Source organism: Aspergillus pseudotamarii (genome assembly GCF_009193445.1).
Source record: "Aspergillus pseudotamarii strain CBS 117625 unplaced genomic scaffold BDV38scaffold_35, whole genome shotgun sequence".
Lineage (NCBI taxonomy): Eukaryota > Fungi > Ascomycota > Eurotiomycetes > Eurotiales > Aspergillaceae > Aspergillus > Aspergillus pseudotamarii.
The window spans coordinates 88,073-105,267 of NW_022475049.1; the positions used below are offsets into that span (position 1 = coordinate 88,073).

Consider the following 17,195-nt stretch of genomic DNA (forward strand, 5'->3'; position numbering starts at 1 on the left):
AGGTGGATCAACAAGGATCGAATGGGACGCGCTGATTCTATCTGGGTGCTGCTCAAGTCTGGATTCCGAAGAGTGGAAACGGGAAGCGTGGAAGGGGAATGGAGCCGATGGCAAGTGCACCCATTGTGGTTCTCCGCTACAGACTGTATGCAAGTAATCGTTGTCAACTGCAGTGTCGAACCCCTCGTAGAATGTAAATCGGTTATGAATCTCGACGGTGTGAGCTGTCGGATCGACAAAATCTAATCTCATTTTTCAAATCGACGAGTAAAGCATGTGGGACAGGACCTGTCAGCGCGACAGCTATTGCAGCAAACCCGCGGCGGTGGACGAGTCACAGCCGAGTGCCCAACGTGACGGTAGTATATCCCGTTGTACAATGCCGGAGTATCAGTTCATTTTCCACCAAATTCCCTCCACGTTTGGTCCCAGTTAAGTTCAGTAACCCCCGTGGCGTCGAACTCAAACCATGTATCCAATGTCAGGTACAACCTTTTTGAACGTCATGTCAGCGAACCAGAGTTAGTCCCCTGACTGGACCCATTTTACACTCTTGTTTGGTACTTTCTGTGGGTCTTTTTTTTCTTTCTCTAGAGTTTTCTTCTCGTTCCAGACTTTACCGGTCTGTCAGGTACCGACAGTTGGAGATCATTGCCGCCATGATGTCTGTTCAAAAAGTTATATAAACCCTGAGAATATCCAGCCTAAATCGACTTTTCTTCTTCTTCAACCATCGACATTCTCTTATACACTCTCTAGACAAGCTCTGTCTGTCCTTCCTTTCGAGATTTAATCTCGTCCTTCTTTTACCACCCACTTCAAAAAAAAAAAAGTTCCATCCTTGCGTCTGTAGAACAGGCCTAGTCAATCTCTTGACTTCATTGACTTGACAAAAACTCAAAAATCTTTCACCATCAACACAATCTCTATCAACAGTCTTTTTATCCTTCCTTTTCAAAAAGACCCCCACATTCAAAATGATGTTCACCAAGACTATCACTTTGGCCGCTCTTGCCAGCCTCACCGCTGCTCTCCCCACTGCCAACCCTGTCAAGCGGGGCGGCGGTGTCAACATCGTCAACAACCTGGGTGAAACCGTTTACGCGTGGTCTGTTTCTGATAGAGTCAGTAACATGCATACCCTTTCTGCGAACGGTGGTAACTACCAGGAATCCTGGCAAACCAACGACAACGGTGGTGGCATCTCCATCAAGCTGTCCAACACTCAGGAGCAGACCAACGTGCTCCAGTTCGAGTACACCCAGTCCGGCGACACCATCTACTGGGATATGAGCTGCATCGACCTCAGCGGGGAGAACGTCTTCACCAAGTACGGTTTCTCCGTCACCCCGTCCAACTCTGGCGACAACTGTCCCTCTGTCAACTGTGCTGCCGGCGACACTGCCTGCGCCGAGGCTTACCTCAAGCCCGACGATGACCATGCTACTCACGGCTGCCCCATTGACACCTCCTTCAGTGTCAGCATTGGCAACTAAGCATCTTTTTATATTCTCTTCTCTTCTCTATCCAAGGGAGTATAAGATGACTTTAGTACGCTCTTTTTTCTTTCGCTACATTGCTATTGCTGTTTGTCTTTTGCCAAGGGTGAATTCTCTTACGGTAAATATGATTCCCACGATGAATATGGGCAACGGAGTTCGGTACGGTTACGGGGAAATTGGGAAAGGAAAAAACCAGAAATGGACTTGCTTGATGCAAGATTGTGATACCACCATGACAGAGCTGACTCCTGGATGAGTGTTCACTCTCTTTTGGCTTGCTTTTGTTTCTCTCTCTCTCTCTCTTTTTTCATGACTTCATGTATCTAAGATACAGGAGTGATTTGATATCACGATCACGAATTTCACGTGGATGTCAGAATTACGTTGCTATGAAATAGACTTTTCTAGATTAAAAAAAAAAAATTCTTGCTTATATTTCTGGTTTTTTTCTAGTAAAGTTCCTTGTAGTCTTCGAATTTTTGATTTGTGATTTTTCTCTTGAATAACGGTGATGATTAATTGATGCGTCTGAATAAGTAACTAAGAGTGATAACCAATTGATGATTAATAGATACAAATAATCGATCAATGACCCTTCGATTCCAGACCAACAGAAAACTCAAGGCCCGCCACGTAGTTCCTTGCTAACTAGCAAAAAGCAGCAGCCCAACAATCCATGACTCACAGACTCAACCATCACCACCCAAGATTTCCTCCCGCCAGAAAACGTCGGCCACCGGACACGACTCACTCCATTACTCGTTCAATTTCCCATCGACTACAGTACCGTCTACCCAAGATGCAGGAACAACACAACAACTAACTCTTACTGTCTTTCGAATCACATGGGGAAGCCCTTCTCGACTCGCCTACCGGGGAACCGGAAAGTTAGATCCATTGTAATGGACTAGGGTCCTTTTTTTTTCGCCTTACGTCGTTCAGACACAATCTCTTCATTCTCAGTCAGCAAGGCGAGCATCCAATCACAAACCCTGGAAATCCAAGGAAATCCCAAGAAAACTAAGACTAAGACATTGAATGTGAGGGAATTTTTATTGTCCAAGTTTAGTTAAAAGAGGAAAAGAAAACAGCCACAAGTGGATCGGATGAGGCGGGGATCCACTGAACCCTTCGGTAGGCAAGAAAAACAGTTGAACTGAATCTCAGATTCAAGGCGGTTGAATGTCGGCCAATTAGCATGTTAAGAATCTGGTGTCGATTCACATACGCAGAGCTTATGTAAGGTACCACTTTTTAAATATGATTTCATTGGCTGAATGAGTGGAGCAGAAGTACGACTGGATGTGAAAGCAGTTGGCATGGTTTGATTGGATGATTGGGACTGGGGCGTAGGGGAATTGTTCTGTGATTGGTGCTTGCTTCGTTCATTGGGTTTTGGGGCGTTTTACTCTCCCGCTGCTTTTTCAAGATTTGTGGTGAAGTTTCCAATGGAAAACGTCGGAAGTGTGTTTCAAGTGTTGTTTGAGGAGGAGGGGTTCGGGGACTCTTTTTTTTTACACTGTGGGATTGAACATATTCTTTATTTTTTTTTTATTGTGAGCTTTGTATGTTTGTTGCTTTTACTTGATGATGTTGTTTTGTTCTTGTGCTGCCTTGTGGCCTTGCACACAGACACGGCAGAGTCTAGACCGTCGTGCATGACGAAGAAAATGGCTCAGTGGCAAGAAGAGGCAGTGTCCTCTTATTATTTTATTTTTTTTTTTTCCCTTCTCCCTCGACAGACAGAAGTCCGAGCAAGTGCCGTAATCTCGTTGTCTTCTCATTCGCTCCACACATACGGAGATCCATCGTTCGGACGTCGACCGATTACTTCCGCGGATTCATTTTTATTGGACGGATGATATCATATTTATCTCCTAAGTACGTATGTAACTATTACTTCCTTTCCCACCGCATCACCTTCACCAGCGCGTACGCAACCACCCGATAAATTATCGTGCAAACACCTAAGGCCATCACATTCATCGCCCCGTTCTTGTCGAGGTTGTAGAGTTGGAGCACCTGCTGTCCATTCTGGATTGGACAACTTCCATCCGCTAATCGCTGGGCCGCCGTACACACGAACTCCTGGTCCCGCATAGCATAGGGTGCCAGGTTGGCGACGGCATATTTGACGGGCGAGAGGTGGTTAAGCCCCTGGAGAACCTTGTTGACGTTCAAGCTCATAACACCGCCTAAGATGTTCGCGATGGAGAGCAAGATTGACGTCACGTTGACGACGAAACCAACGTGCGAGAAGAGCGTGCAGAACATGATGCCCAGCGACTCACCGCAGCTGACGATGCAGAAACAGTTGTACGCACTAATAAGGAATATCGTGGCACTGCGCCCGAGGTTATCCGCGTATGCGCACAGGATGCCGAAGATGAGGGATGACACCACCTCGAAGGGCACCTCCAGCGTGGTGTACTGCAGAATGAATGTCTCAGCCGAGTAACAATGGTCGGCCTCCTCGCGGTAGAACACATCGCGTTCGTTGGGGTAGATGGCGATGTTTTGAAGCATTCCTGCCCGGTTTTTTGTTAGTCTATACATGCAAATTTAACTAAAAGCGTAGGTAAGGGGGTCCCAACGCACCCACAAAGTACAAGGCGCCAAACTCCTGGATGAAGCCCATCCGTGATTGCACCGCGGCGTAATCGTTCTTTAAGGGCGCAAAGAACAGGGCCATGATAATTCCAATTCCCACTACCTGCATTGACCGTGCCATGACGAGCGGTGGCTGTCGCCAGAAATTGATCGCTGACCGGTGCAGCACCAAGGGGTACGTGATCCGAAATGGGAGCATCTGTCGCTTCAGGCTGCCCAGTTCAGCGGGTGTAGCGATGTGAGATGTTCGCCGTCCGAGATCGAACGTCTTGTGATCCCAGCTGAGAATGAGCTTCTGGACCCTTTCGCGGGTCACCGCTTCTCGGTCTACTTGTTGTAGGTCCACCGTAATCAAGTCTAGCACGAAGTCGGCCGGGTTAGTTGTCTGCGGACAGTGGTATCCCAATGCCCCAAAGTGGGACAGCATCGTTGAGCCCTCGCCCGCATACACCGGATAGCCCCCTCGCGCAAGAAGCAGGACACTGGAGAAATGCTGGAACAAATCCGACCGGGCCTGGTGGATAGTCATGACTAGGGTGCGCCCCTCTTCAGCGAGTCCCTTGAGAACCTCAATGATAGACATGGCCGTAAAAGCATCCAGGCCTGAAGTGGGCTCGTCGAGCAGTAACACTTTCGGATCGGTCAGGATCTGAATGGCGATGGTGACGCGCCTTTTCTCTCCGCCGCTGATTCCTTTGATGAGTTCGCTCCCAATCAGATTGTCGGCACACTCTTTCAACCCCATCTTGAGCAGAACCTCTTCCGCCCGGCGGTTCTTCTCCTCTCGTGACATCCAGAGGGGCAATCGTAGTCCCGCCGCGAAGCGAAGACTCTCACGCACTGTTAGTGACGGCATCAATGCATCGTCATCTTGGGTCACGAACGACGTGACAGACCGGATGACGCTTTCGGAGGGAACAGCCCCATTGTATAGCATATTGCCATGGACCCGGTACTGTGTGCTCAAGGAACCATGTAGTCGTCGCGCAACAGAATTGAGGAGCGACGTCTTCCCGCTGCCCGAGGGGCCCATAATCACATTCAGATTACCTGGCCGGAATTCTGCGGTGATGGGCTTGAGGATGGACAATGTTCGTGATCCTCGTCCGAAAAGGCCCCGTTTTCGTATGTCAAGAGCATACTTGTCTAGGGATATGACTACTCTGCGCGCTTCCTCGGCTGGTCGGACGGCCATTTTCTCTGCCCCAGTACTCATATCTTTATCGGTCTTCCGTGCTTGTGCCATATCCATTGCAAAGTGGTTGTACTGTAGAAGAATCCCAGCCAGGAGGTAGTGGCCAACAACAAACGCCACTAATACTACGATCGGCCGCCATATCCAATTAGGAGGGAATCCCAGGCTCTCCATGATATACCGACCCGTGTATTGCGTGCACGCAGGGTCATTGGGATCGTCAGAGTAGGGACAATCGTAGAACTGGCCTTCCGGCGGCCCGTTAGGGCCAATAAACTCATTGGCACATAGCGCCCCAAAGATATAGAAGGTATACGCCGCCCACTTTATCCAACGCACATAGACCGGAATCTGATTCGACTGCACGAAGTAGCCGCACGCGAACGATTGCACTGTAAACGAGAGGTTTCCTACAAGACTAGCCCCGGGGAAGCTCCTGGCGATGCCGATGGAGACAGCTGCAAAAGTGATGGCAATGTAATGAGTGAGGATCGTGACGGCCAAAAAAATAAAGAATTGGCCCACACTCAGGCGGTACCCCACCATGAAATAGAAAATGATAGCGAAGATAATCGGAACAGGTAGATCTTCTAAAGGTAGTCTCGCTGCTCGTCTACTCAATAAGAATGCCGGAACCCCCACGACGCCTTCCGTTCTCTCCCTGTCGAACTGCCGTATGTCGATCGTTAGTCGGTATGTCTCATAAAGGAGAATCAGATATCCATTCAGACTGCTTGAGGTATAAAGGCTTCCTTGTCGGGAACGAATCCCGGCCTGGCTCTCATCCAACTGCAAGAAGATCCAACCGCTGATGACACCCATGCCGACAGCCTCAAGGAGACTACCCGCGAGACCCATGGGATCACGAATTGTTGTCTTGAATGTACGGGAGGTGAGCACACGGAACTGCCGATTGAATGATACAGCTCTCGCCATCGGTATGTCTTGTGCCTGCGTAGTTGACCCCTTATGCTTCTCATCATCGTTCCGGAGTTTCAACACTTCTTTGTCGGTCTTCATTTCAGTTCTCCACGAGGATTTGAGAGATTCAACTCTCGCGAGGGACGTTGCTTCCGATTCCTCTGTGCGGTTGTCAATAGCTGCAAGGTCGATGAGAAACTCCGCTGGATTGACGAAAGGAGGAAGCACGTGGCCATGACTTTCGAAGTAGGTCAAAGACCTGCTTGACGGTCCACTATAGAGGACCGACCCCCGCGCGAGGAGAACGACATTATCAAACAGACTCCAAATCTCCGAGCGAGGGGCGTGGATCGAGACGATGACTGTTCTCCCTTTTTGGGCGAGCCGTTTCAGCGTCCGGACAATCTGAAAGGCACTTGTCGCGTCAAGGCCAGTAGTCGGTTCATCGCAGAAGAGTACAGACGGGTTTGCCAACATCTGTACCCCAATACTCGTGCGTCTCTTCTCACCCCCACTGCAGCCCTTGTGGACATTAGTGCCTATTCGCGTATCGGCGCATTCTTTCAAGCCTAACTCCATAATGACCTGTTCCACAATTTGATGGCGCTCCTCCTGCGTGGTGGGCGGCGGAAGCCTTAGGTCAGCCGAGTACCGCAGAGTCTCTCGGACCGTCAGTGTAGGAATAAGAACATCTTCCTGCATAACGTAGGCACTGCGAACGCTCTCAATGTTGGCTTCGCCATTGAAGGTCGTGGTCCCTGCGACAGTGGCCTTGCTCATGCCCATCCTGCCTGCCAAAAGGTTGAGTAGTGATGTCTTTCCAGATCCGCTACTACCAATAATCGCCGTCAAACTGCCACTCGGCATGTAAGCATCGATCCCATCCAGAACGGTTTTACGCGCTTCGGTCGTCGTCTTTCCGCGTAGACGGCGCCATATCTGTGACGGGGCAGTTTCCCATATCGGCGGGGAGATATCAACTTCCAGAGAAAGGTCCTTCACGTGTATGTCAACTGGCTGGACTTCGCGAAAGGATAAGTTGAAAGCGGCCGATAGGTCTTGTAAACTTTCAACATTGACGCCATGTTTAGGGTCATCTAGTGGGCAAATGTCGTCGGCAGTCATAGTAACAATTCGTCTATACACATCAGACCAATCCCACCGTTCTCAGGCATACAAACCCTTTGGGCGTCCACAAAAAATTAAAATAGGAAGGTAAAAGAGAAAAGGGGCCAGGCCCTCAAGAGAATTATAAGAGGTAATCAAGCTAGAAGTCCTATTGTAACCGGGCGGGCGGGGCCAAGACCAACGGTCTGGGGAGCTGGCCATCGTCGTTGGTTAATCGTATCAGCGCTAAAGGAGCATAAACCCCAAAGAGACTAGTTGGAATTATTGCCTAGGATGATGTTCAGCCCTAGTCACTTCGGTAATGACAGGACTTGTTTGTTATAAGGCCAGTGGGGAACCTTGGCTCTCTCTTCACCGTCTCTGCCGGAAAATGATAATGCGATAAGCCAGCTGTGCGGGGTGATATGTGTTGTATAGGTACGGAAATAGAAGCTATTACTGCATCCTTTACTTTTGTATGAACAGAAGAGAACCATATGGAATTTGCCTAGTGGTTTTGCAAGAGGCATCATCCTAATCATGTGCCCTCGGGTGTAATGGCATCAAGGGATACGAACTGTATTCTGACTATTGACTATTGCTGGCTACTAGCTAAAATATTGCTCTGATGTTATATAGTAAATACTAAGGAGCTCTTAAGTAATCTCTTCACACTATGCTGATGATAGCAATAGTACCTTTGGGGGTGGTTTCACAATTTGCTCTTATTTGCTTTTATATAGTACTAATCGAACTCTATCATGATGTGACCATCAATTCTTAGGGTTAGTGTAAGGTCACAACATCTGGGATGAGTACTTCCTACTTTGACTCTTTGGGGGAAAGCGATGTCATCCTTGTATTTTACTATAGTAAAATCATAACAAGTTAAGCTCTAGATTACTCTCTCGGCTACAACAGGCCCACCATTAACTTTTCGAATGCTTCTATATGTTTCCTAATACACCTTACCAGATATCATTATTTCAAGAGTCTCACCATGGTATTGTTGCATCAGGCAATTTGCTCAGAGTAGAAAGTCTCTTTCTAAGTCCATCTAGTATCATTGGCATGGTTTGTGTGGCAGTCATGGCGCCTTCCTACGTTATTCGTATTGTTTGACTCTTTTCGAATTTGATGTTTGACTCAATACATATCGTTGAACACGAACGATAGTTTTAAGGAATACACACATACCTCTTTCTAACTTCCTCCTTGATAGATTTGGAATATTATTTTTATGTTGGACGCAATACACCGGTAGTATGTCCTTTCAAACCGGGAGCAAAGCAACAAATCTAGAACATAGGATGGCCCCAGCTGACGAGCCCTTATAATCAGCCACATCAGTACCGTCGAACCCGACCCCAAATCGATACCCCACGGTTGGAACGGACTCATCTGACTACCAGTATAATAATCTGTTCGCTGATAACGACTGCGCAAAGGAGAAAGAGAACGGTTGCATCTGACTCGGGCTATCCATCTTAGCCCCAGACAATATAAGTTTTTGAATGGAGCGCTATAGTATTGTATGGACTGTAGAAGCACCGACATGAGATTACCCCTGACAGTCCCCTTCCCGCACTGATGTCACAGTTGAGGAAAGCTTACGTCGGGCGCGATAGTTTGTCCACAAGCAGTATAGATAGGTTTTGAGTGATGGCCTTAGTCTGATAACGACATCATGTTTCTTATTGAATGGAGAACATGTGTACTACACCAAAGTGATAAGGTGCAAAAGAGTCCCAAGTAAAGAGAAGGGCTTCGTGCTTGGGAAAAGAGAGTATTTATTGTGTATTGAGAACGAGTTCCAATAATCCTGGATGTAGACCGGAGATAGTTGAATTTCTACATGAAATTAGAGTTGAAATGGAAGCTAAAGGAGAAAACTAATAGCTCTTCCTAGACATAGAGCTATACACAGACACATCCCCGTAGAGAAACAGCTGATACAATTTGAGATATATGATCCCTGGAGACAATAGCGGAAGTTTGAAACACTGTAAGCTCTGTTCAATAGTCTCCTAATTTGTAGACTTTTTCAAATTTTTGCCTCATAAATAAGATATCTGTACGAATATCAAAATCATTACTCACTGATAGGCTAAAGTATGGATACAGTTGACGCTTGATATCAAAAATTGAATAAAGATATCCACTCATAGCAACAATCATTATACAAAGAAAGGAAGAGATCATAAAAGTCACTCAAACCACAAAGAGCTCATCGACACAATTGGATATATAGAATACAGGCGAAAAATAGAAGCTGAAAGTCATCCGGCAATCCCCCTTAGACACCCCACCAATAAAGATCTGAGACACAATATACTGTAGTCCATGTCTGTGTGTGCCATTAATCATGTACTGACGCCATTTCCCTCTCCCGTAGCCGTAGAGAAACACGGATTCGTGCTCCCATCCTGATTTTTTGACACCGGGTCCCCCCATGGCCCCGACCATCCCTATCGCCAAAAGAAAGAAGAAAAATAACACCAAAAGAAAATGCATGCATGGGCCACATAACGCCGTGTGCTCACTTCCTCGATGGATAATGAGCAGTGCAAAACGAAGAAACGGAGATACCCGTTCCAAAACTGTCGATTCAGATAGAAGATATACGCTGTCAATATGCAGTAATGCAGATGAGAAATGCGAAGGTTGACTCAGGTAATGAGAAAATCCATATCCATATCTTTGATGATTTTCTCCCAATCCCAACTTTCCTCAATGTGGGAGTCCATGACTTCCCACACCTTTTCTACGACTTTGAATGCAGGTTCGATGTTGCGAAGGTTGGAGTAGGATTTGAGGGTTTCGAATCCTTTCTGGATTCGCTCCCGCTGGTGCTGCAAGAACGCAGAGCATCCGAGGAGGAACAAAGGCATCAGGACAATGCTATAAGCGCCAGCGTCCTCTGGAAGCTGATCCAAGTATGTCAGGCCATCATCCACCACTTGACCTATCTTATCACCTGGTTGCGAAGGGCGAATAGTACGATAAAGGTACACCCAGGTTGACTGTCGATAAAGCTGTGCCAGAGACCAGTTTGCAGTGTTGGGCGGATATGACGTTTCCCAAAGCCGGATAGCAGAGTCAATGGAGACGGCCTCACTTAGGATCTGGTAGTCAACCGCTGGCTCATATCCTTCATTGTGTCGCTGCCTGATCTTGTCTCGTAATCTGGTCACTTCGGAGATGTAATTAAAGAGCCCATCGAATACCCCTAGAAACATCCCCGCCTGTGCGTGTGGCACAAAGTCGGGTAGTCGAAGGTCGCCATTTAGATGGGCCGGCCGTCGGTCCAGTGAGGTGACCGAGTTGGAAACATCGTGGTATTGAAAGAACTCAACTATGAACTGCCGGAATTTCTCGTTCCTCGGTTTCTGGTGTTTCAGAAGGTGCTTTGCGGCATCCATATGCATCCGGTACTCCCCCTTAGTTTCACCTTCACATATCGTGTTCAAACTGAGCGCTATTGTCGACGCGATTATCGGATCCTCAACTAGAAGGTCGGGATCCTCTCCCGGATTGCTCGGTTTTGATGACGCTTTTATAAGAAGGTTGTGCTGCAAATCTTGGATCGCGCAATGGAAATGGTGGTATTTGCGGGCTATAAACTTCGGCTCTGGCTTAAGTCCCGATAAGTGTGAGCCGGATAGGCACATAAGCGAATGCATTAGGCCCCGGTGTTGGGTAGCCATGGGAAGGAGGATCTCCTTAAAGGGGTTCGAGTCATCATTGATCAATGTCAGAACGCGACTGAATCCGTAGACAAAGTGGTCCAAAAAGCGTCGATCGGTATCGTCTTCAATTCCGTCAATCAAAAAGGGAAGGGAGCGAGAGACCATAGACTGGGCCCGGGCTGCTAGGTGGGAAAAAACACGGATTAGAATGGATGTCCATAAACGAACAAGGAGACCAGATACAGGACAAGTGGAAAGACTGGGTAAAAATCGAACTCACCGTCTTCTAGTTTCTGTTTTCCACTCTTCCATACCTCCTTCTTAGGATATCCTTCACAGACAACTGCATTCTTTTGACAGTTCAAACAACTGAAAGGGGGCAAAGAATAGTTAGTCAATTTTCGCGCTCGTCACAATCTAAAGGTCCTTTGTGAGAAGACCGGGGAGGGGAGGGAATTTACGATGGCTTGGTTTCGTCGCATTTCTTCTTGCGTCTCCGACAGGTTATGCAGCCTGTCTTGGAACGACCTTTAGTGATTTTGAGTTGACCTCCAGGAATCGGGAGAGGATGTTTGCGAGGTCGCCCACGTTTCCGTGGAACATTGACGGGAGTAGCCGTGACCTCCGAGTTCGCATTGGCCATCGGATCCACCGCCAAAGGTTTTATACTCTGCAACTCATCTGCATCGTCCAACTCTTCGATTTTGGGGGTCACATCGTCCATGGAGATATCAGACTCGTGGGATGTAACCATGTTGAAAGTGAATGTTGCGGTTGTTGTGGGAGGGAAACTCGAGTGGAGCGTCTGGGACACGTCGTGGATCTTCACCTCCAGTTCCGGAAGAGGTGAGTTGGCAGACGGACCGTCGCCGTCCCAGGATTCGAGAGACTCATTAGAAAGGCCATCGGTACTAATACTGGCACGATGGGAGACCGAAGAGTCATCTATGAAGGGGCAGTCGGCGAGAGCGGGGTTTTCCGAAAAACTGCCCGAGCGGGTGGAGTTGCTTTGATGACGGTGGTTGCTGTCAAGTTCCGTCGGAGTAAACACAAAAGCAGAACTTTTTTGCATGGACAACATTGACCATACATTCACCTCGGTATTCGAGGTGTTGAAAAAAGTTTTTCTTTTCCTTTTCTTTTTTTTATTTATTTATTTTTTTTTTTTCCTTTCCCCCCTTTCTCAAACGGGTTGTGCAGGAAATAAAAGGATGTGATGGAGAAAGAGTTGTCACCACGAGTGGTTGAAGTTGTTAGTCAGGATGAAGGAAGAGGAACAGAGAAGAGGGGCAGCAACAAAATTTCCAGTACAGAATCTGACTGTGACTGGGTTCAAGAGGTGATTTTAATTATTTCACAGGAGAGAGGGGGGGCAAGACTGGAAGTGTTGATGATGAGGTCCCTGAGCGGGGAGTAAACTAGACTTGGCTGTGATTTACTGGTGGTCAACGAGAAGGTTGGTCTGGTAAGTTTAGTTAGTTTCGCAGGTGTAGTCAAAGTATAGGCTGCAGTGGATCAGAGTGGGAATGGTTGATGGGATGGGTCGATCTTCGTATGGGGACTCTTGAGTAGTAGTCGGAGTGGATTATATGCATGTATCGGAGGATGTGGTAAATGGGGTTGTTTGCTCGTTTCGTCTCGTTTGGTTGGCTTGGAGAGGGATTTTATTTAGCAAGTGGAGAGAGGAGGGGAAATTGGGAAATGGGAATGGGGGTTTTAATAAGAGTAGTTAGTAGTGAACTAGCTCTCTACGTCTGTAGGTCCGTAGTTACGAAACATCCCGAGTGAAATAAATATTAATTAGGTATTTCAAAAAAAAAAAATAAAAAGTTATATAGGTAGATACATAAAGAGGAGTAATAATATTTTTTGCCCTCATTTTTATTTTTTTGAGTTAGTCTCTAAATAAAATTTGGAGTCCGTTGCACTGGATCTGGAGGCAAGAATGAGAGGGTCAGATGGATTACATGTACTCCGTAGAGTATGGAGTATGTCAATCCTCTGTGCTTTGGTGGTTAGCATGCTGGTGGACCCTCATAGGCAGGGCACCCAAACTAGGCAAACTTTCTTTTCTGATCATCAATTGGAGTCCTTGAGTAGTAAGGAAGTATTAATAGGTATTATCGAGCTAGGGAAAAGAAAATTGAACTTCCACACTAATTACCAAGGAGGAAGTTGTAGAAATGCTGCGGCCTTATTGGAGAGAATAGGAAATTAGTCTTGAAAATTAAGAATGATTGATTCATCCATGATCTCGTTTTCTGTATTTTCTTTTTCCTTTTCTACTACTTACGAAATTTTTATTATTATTTATTTTCTATTTCTATTTTCCTACCACGCACTTCATTAAACTCTGACCATGCGGGGAGAAAAAATGCCAAGCTTGTTGGATTTTCACTACTGATTTGTTGGTCCAAGCGAGGCAGAGAAAGCCTAAAAGAAAATCAGAATGGGAAAACGAAAATTCAGTAAGTCGGATCAAATCATGCTCAAAGCAAATCAGAGTTCATTGAAATGGAGACAGCCAAAAAAGCAATTATGCCCATTGAACCAACTGCTCGAAATTCCCACTTAACCTAAATAATCACATTGGTGACGACGGCGGATGATCCTGATTACCCTCTTGGGAAGTGAGTTGCTCTCACTTGATGGACGCATAATTCCAAGCCAGTCCGAACTGGCATGGATGAACTCCAGGGGTATGCCTTTGAAGTACATAATCAGTAACAAGTTGAGGCTCGTACATATTTGACGGGCTGGATTGGGATTCAGGTGGAGTTGACTGGTTTTCAGTCGACGGTGGATTAAATGGTTAGGAAGCCGACCATGAGAGGATCAAGACGACCTGCATAATCATCCAAACTTCCCTAATCACGAAGAGAAGTTGCTTCAATTCAATACAACTCAATCGAGCTGTGTACTACCGTATCTCAAGACAATAGCGAGCATAGGATACATCTACACATGAGAACCTAGTGGTTATAGTGGATGATCGATATAGGGTTTTCCGGGACATCCGTCCGTATTGTTACGATACATACATACCTCACCACCACCACCACCTCCTCCTCCACCTCCTCCACCTGCTGCTGCACACTGTCCGCTGGTACGTACCAAGCTACCTAAAATTGTCAGTGCTAACTTGATACTGAAAAGTCTCGACTAACAAATGCCACTAACCCGGACAAAGCCCATCTTACGACGATGATTGCCCCGTCTGGTCTTATGTATGTATTACTTGCATACCAGGATAGACACTTCTCCGGCTCAGGTGGACGCCACACCCCACGCTACTGACCAGCACAGTCTTGTCACTCACCCCAGTGCGGAGATGGGCCGAAGCCCAGGCAGCGACACCGCAGGCCACTTTCCTCTTGAGGAATGAAGCTCCCTGCGTCTGGAAGCATTGTGACCAGTCGCGTCCTTGTCAGAGCTTTTTACCTTACACCTCTGGTCTTACGTTTTGTGTGATGGTGTGGATGATTCTTCTCTTCTGTATTACATAGGTTCGTTCAACTCAAGCTTGGGACCGGGGAGAAGTAACAAAAGAGGAAAAATGAAAAATGAAATGAAACCTTTCATTCCTTCGGACAATCTGGGGAAGTGGGCCAGATCTTCTGTGCACAAGGCACGGACATCCGACCACTGCAGAAGAGATTTCATCCTTTTTACTTTAAACTGCCAAAACTCAAGGAGCCGTATCAGGTGGTTCCTAGGAGTTACTCTGCTCATCTTTGTTGCCTGGACAGACTATTCCTTTCGCATTCAAAAATGCAGACAGCAGAAGTCGATGTTGGCACGGTTCAGTAGTTGAAGCTGCTGCCTCCATGTGGTCGTCATCAACCGGCTCGACAAAGTATCACTCGACCCTCCTGGCTCCAGTACGATTCCACTGTCTCTACTCATCGTCATTGGGTGGTTGAATTTCCGAGTGCTTGGACCTCGTTTCGCTGATGCGAAACCGGTTGGAAATGGGGAGTCCACTCCATCTGCCAGGCGACAAACTGGGAAGTGCGGTCGTGCACGGTGTAGCTCAGGGCTGTCCTCGTAAGTTTAGTGCTCCCTTTGTTTTCTTTTTATTTCTATTTCTACGCCTTGGCTTCTTCCCACCGCCTATCAGAAAAACCCCTTTGTTTATTCGAATCTCAGTAGATTAAGCTTGACGATCGGTGTCTGGGAAGGGGCGGGCAGAAGGTTAAAACTACTGTACAGTTACCATGCGACTCTGGAATCGCTGTACGGTACGGTAATGACCGTATTTAGTTTTCTTGGGGCACATCAGATGATCACTGCGGATTTCCTATCACGGAAAGCCAGCAGCTGGCGTAGTATCTTTGACAATGAATTAAGGATAATTAGGAATAGTTACTATCCTAAAGCTCTGAGATGGGACAAGGATTGAACTCTGAGGTAGGTAAGGTACGGCGTGAAGACCAATAGGTTCTATATACACTACTACCTCCTTTGATCTTCCCGCAGACCATTTGAAATAACGGCTCACCTGCACATATTTAATCTGACACAGGTGACCGCGACAATGTAATAAGCATCAAAAATTTGTAGTGAAACAATATGCCCCACTGAGAAGAGGGAAAGGGAAAAGAAAAGAAAAGAAAAAAAGAATGTGTCTTTATGCACTCCATACCTAACTACTGTATGCAGTAGAAGTCCAATCCAGACTAAAGGCAACGAAGTGAACCTTAGTTGAAGTATTAAGATCACTACCGCCATCTGGATGGACATGACTCGCTTCTTTTTGTCTACGAGTATTTTTTGCCCCCCGAAAGGATCGAGTCCCAGTCCTACATCCACCACGATTTGGGGAACACACGAATCCAGTGGAGCCAACGGAAGGGTAATCCCGTAAAAGAGGGGTGTATGATCTCGTTTCCTATCCTTGTTCATGAGATTCATGCGCAGGCAACCAAAACCCCGGTCTCCCATCCCGCGGAGCTATGTCCTTGTGGCTGGGAAATAAAGTTCCCTTTTGCTGTCTGTTCATTGCAGATGAGCAACATCCGACCTTCCCCCTCAAGCTTTTTTTCTGTCGCATCTCGTACTTCATTCCTGTTGGTCTTCGTCATTCGGTGCTCCCTTGCGTAAATGCGGAGTTGACAGGGGCTTACCTGACTTACCCCGTATTTTCGACGGAAGATTCAGGATGAGGCTACCTGAGGATCGACCTCCGCGAAGAAGGAAGTATACTTAATATATATCACCTTATGCGTGCACTCGGTTGCTATCGCGATTTATTGCTGGTGAGTGGCTGATGAAGTGCTGTGTGGTATTAGACTGAGTAGTAGTCTTTCCCCATCCTTCTACACCCTGGTGGGCTCTTCATGCTTGTAGCTTTCCTTGCTGTTTGGTAGTATACGTCTTCTTGTACGTACAGAGTAGAGCATTTACTATTCAGGCAATATGGGTATGTACTGTTCCTGAGTACTGCCTCGTACCGAACCGCCCGAGGACACGAATCAGACCACATGACCTCGTGTCCGTCACAAACCACAGGGGCAAGTGAGCCGAAGCCGAGCCTATCAAAAGCGGACCCGATGACGCGATTTACTCACGGGGAAAAGTCTAAGTGACCTTAAATCCCTTTTTTTTTTTTTCATAATTTACTATGTATTTAGTTTTCTTTCCAAAGTGTTCGGTCGCTTTCTTTCTGCGCACGTCCGCATGGGAAGTGAGGCTTGGAACTATCCCGGTTGGGTCAGAAAGACGGTGGATGCGGTTGGCGGTGGCTTTGGGGGAGGAAAGATGGTTGGGGTTTCTGTTTCTGGGTGAGGTGGAGACGCGTGAATCGTGGGCTTGTGGGATGTACTCCATACATCCTACATACATAGCAAGTGTTGGTTGGGTTGTGGACTCCACTGGGGGGCTTAAACTGAATAGAAATAGGTAAGAAACATACGTAGTAGCTCAGGGTAGCTTCGGACAGAGCCGACATTCCTTATGCGAAGCATAATTGAAATAACAAGCTACATGTTTTATGCTCATACTGTATAGGCTGTCTCGTTGTCTTCGCTATAGACTGTCTCTGATATTGTAGAACAGCGTGGGAAAAGAGTCTCCGCAAGGATAAGATATCCTCTTCCATGGATCAGACGAATGTTTCTTGCGGCTGCGGGGTAAGATTGATTTAAACTTCAATACACGGAAAGAAAGGCC

General features: G+C 46.9%; 7 protein-coding genes across 7 annotated transcripts; 3 read left to right on the forward strand and 4 right to left on the reverse strand.

Annotated features, from left to right (window-relative positions):
* Positions 1-977: 977 nt before the first annotated feature.
* On the forward strand, positions 978-1,496 carry BDV38DRAFT_284039 (putative extracellular thaumatin domain protein; the record flags this gene model as incomplete). Its single annotated transcript, XM_032060177.1, has 1 exon — positions 978-1,496. The coding sequence occupies one exon, from the start codon at positions 978-980 to the stop codon at positions 1,494-1,496; it is 519 nt and encodes a 172-aa protein (XP_031912349.1).
* Positions 1,497-3,381: 1,885 nt separating this feature from the next.
* On the reverse strand, positions 3,382-7,449 carry BDV38DRAFT_113548 (putative ABC efflux transporter). The gene is made up of 2 exons (XM_032051002.1): positions 4,101-7,449; positions 3,382-4,030 (listed from the first exon to the last, which is right to left on the reverse strand). The coding sequence occupies exons 1-2, from the start codon at positions 7,351-7,353 to the stop codon at positions 3,399-3,401; spliced, it is 3,885 nt and encodes a 1,294-aa protein (XP_031912350.1). The 5' UTR covers positions 7,354-7,449; the 3' UTR covers positions 3,382-3,398.
* A 758-nt stretch (positions 7,450-8,207) lies between these two features.
* Positions 8,208-8,677, forward strand: BDV38DRAFT_249786 (uncharacterized protein). Its single transcript, XM_032054887.1, has one exon. It carries the CDS (start codon positions 8,287-8,289, stop codon positions 8,455-8,457), a length of 171 nt encoding a protein of 56 aa, XP_031912351.1. The 5' UTR covers positions 8,208-8,286; the 3' UTR covers positions 8,458-8,677.
* Positions 8,678-9,770: 1,093 nt separating this feature from the next.
* BDV38DRAFT_113700 (Zn(II)2Cys6 transcription factor) lies at positions 9,771-12,311 on the reverse strand. The gene is made up of 3 exons (XM_032051003.1): positions 11,486-12,311; positions 11,305-11,393; positions 9,771-11,203 (listed from the first exon to the last, which is right to left on the reverse strand). Exons 1-3 carry the CDS (start codon positions 12,103-12,105, stop codon positions 10,005-10,007), a joined length of 1,908 nt encoding a protein of 635 aa, XP_031912352.1. The 5' UTR covers positions 12,106-12,311; the 3' UTR covers positions 9,771-10,004.
* Positions 12,312-14,371: 2,060 nt separating this feature from the next.
* On the forward strand, positions 14,372-15,363 carry BDV38DRAFT_249788 (uncharacterized protein). The gene has a single exon (XM_032054888.1). It carries the CDS (start codon positions 14,581-14,583, stop codon positions 14,836-14,838), a length of 258 nt encoding a protein of 85 aa, XP_031912353.1. The 5' UTR covers positions 14,372-14,580; the 3' UTR covers positions 14,839-15,363.
* Positions 15,364-15,518: 155 nt separating this feature from the next.
* Positions 15,519-16,553, reverse strand: BDV38DRAFT_249789 (uncharacterized protein; the record flags this gene model as incomplete). The annotated part of the gene is made up of 1 exon (XM_032054889.1): positions 15,519-16,553. The coding sequence occupies exon 1, from the start codon at positions 15,966-15,968 to the stop codon at positions 15,522-15,524; it is 447 nt and encodes a 148-aa protein (XP_031912354.1). The 5' UTR covers positions 15,969-16,553.
* Positions 16,554-16,668: 115 nt separating this feature from the next.
* BDV38DRAFT_249790 (uncharacterized protein) lies at positions 16,669-17,155 on the reverse strand. The gene has a single exon (XM_032054890.1). The coding sequence runs from the start codon at positions 16,972-16,974 to the stop codon at positions 16,738-16,740; it is 237 nt and encodes a 78-aa protein (XP_031912355.1). The 5' UTR covers positions 16,975-17,155; the 3' UTR covers positions 16,669-16,737.
* Positions 17,156-17,195: the final 40 nt, after the last annotated feature.

Coding starts and splice junctions, on each gene's coding strand:
- BDV38DRAFT_113548 (XM_032051002.1), bottom strand. CDS start 7,353: ATGACTGCCGACGACATTTGCCCACTAGATGACCCTAAACATGGCGTC. Junction 4,031..4,100: donor TGGCGCCTTGTACTTTGTGG/GTGCGTTGGGAC, acceptor AAAACCGGGCAG/GAATGCTTCAAAACATCGCC.
- BDV38DRAFT_249786 (XM_032054887.1), top strand. CDS start 8,287: ATGTTTCCTAATACACCTTACCAGATATCATTATTTCAAGAGTCTCAC.
- BDV38DRAFT_113700 (XM_032051003.1), bottom strand. CDS start 12,105: ATGTTGTCCATGCAAAAAAGTTCTGCTTTTGTGTTTACTCCGACGGAA. Junction 11,394..11,485: donor TGCGACGAAACCAAGCCATC/GTAAATTCCCTC, acceptor GCCCCCTTTCAG/TTGTTTGAACTGTCAAAAGA. Junction 11,204..11,304: donor AAAACAGAAACTAGAAGACG/GTGAGTTCGATT, acceptor CCCACCTAGCAG/CCCGGGCCCAGTCTATGGTC.
- BDV38DRAFT_249788 (XM_032054888.1), top strand. CDS start 14,581: ATGAAAAATGAAATGAAACCTTTCATTCCTTCGGACAATCTGGGGAAG.
- BDV38DRAFT_249790 (XM_032054890.1), bottom strand. CDS start 16,974: ATGTCGGCTCTGTCCGAAGCTACCCTGAGCTACTACGTATGTTTCTTA.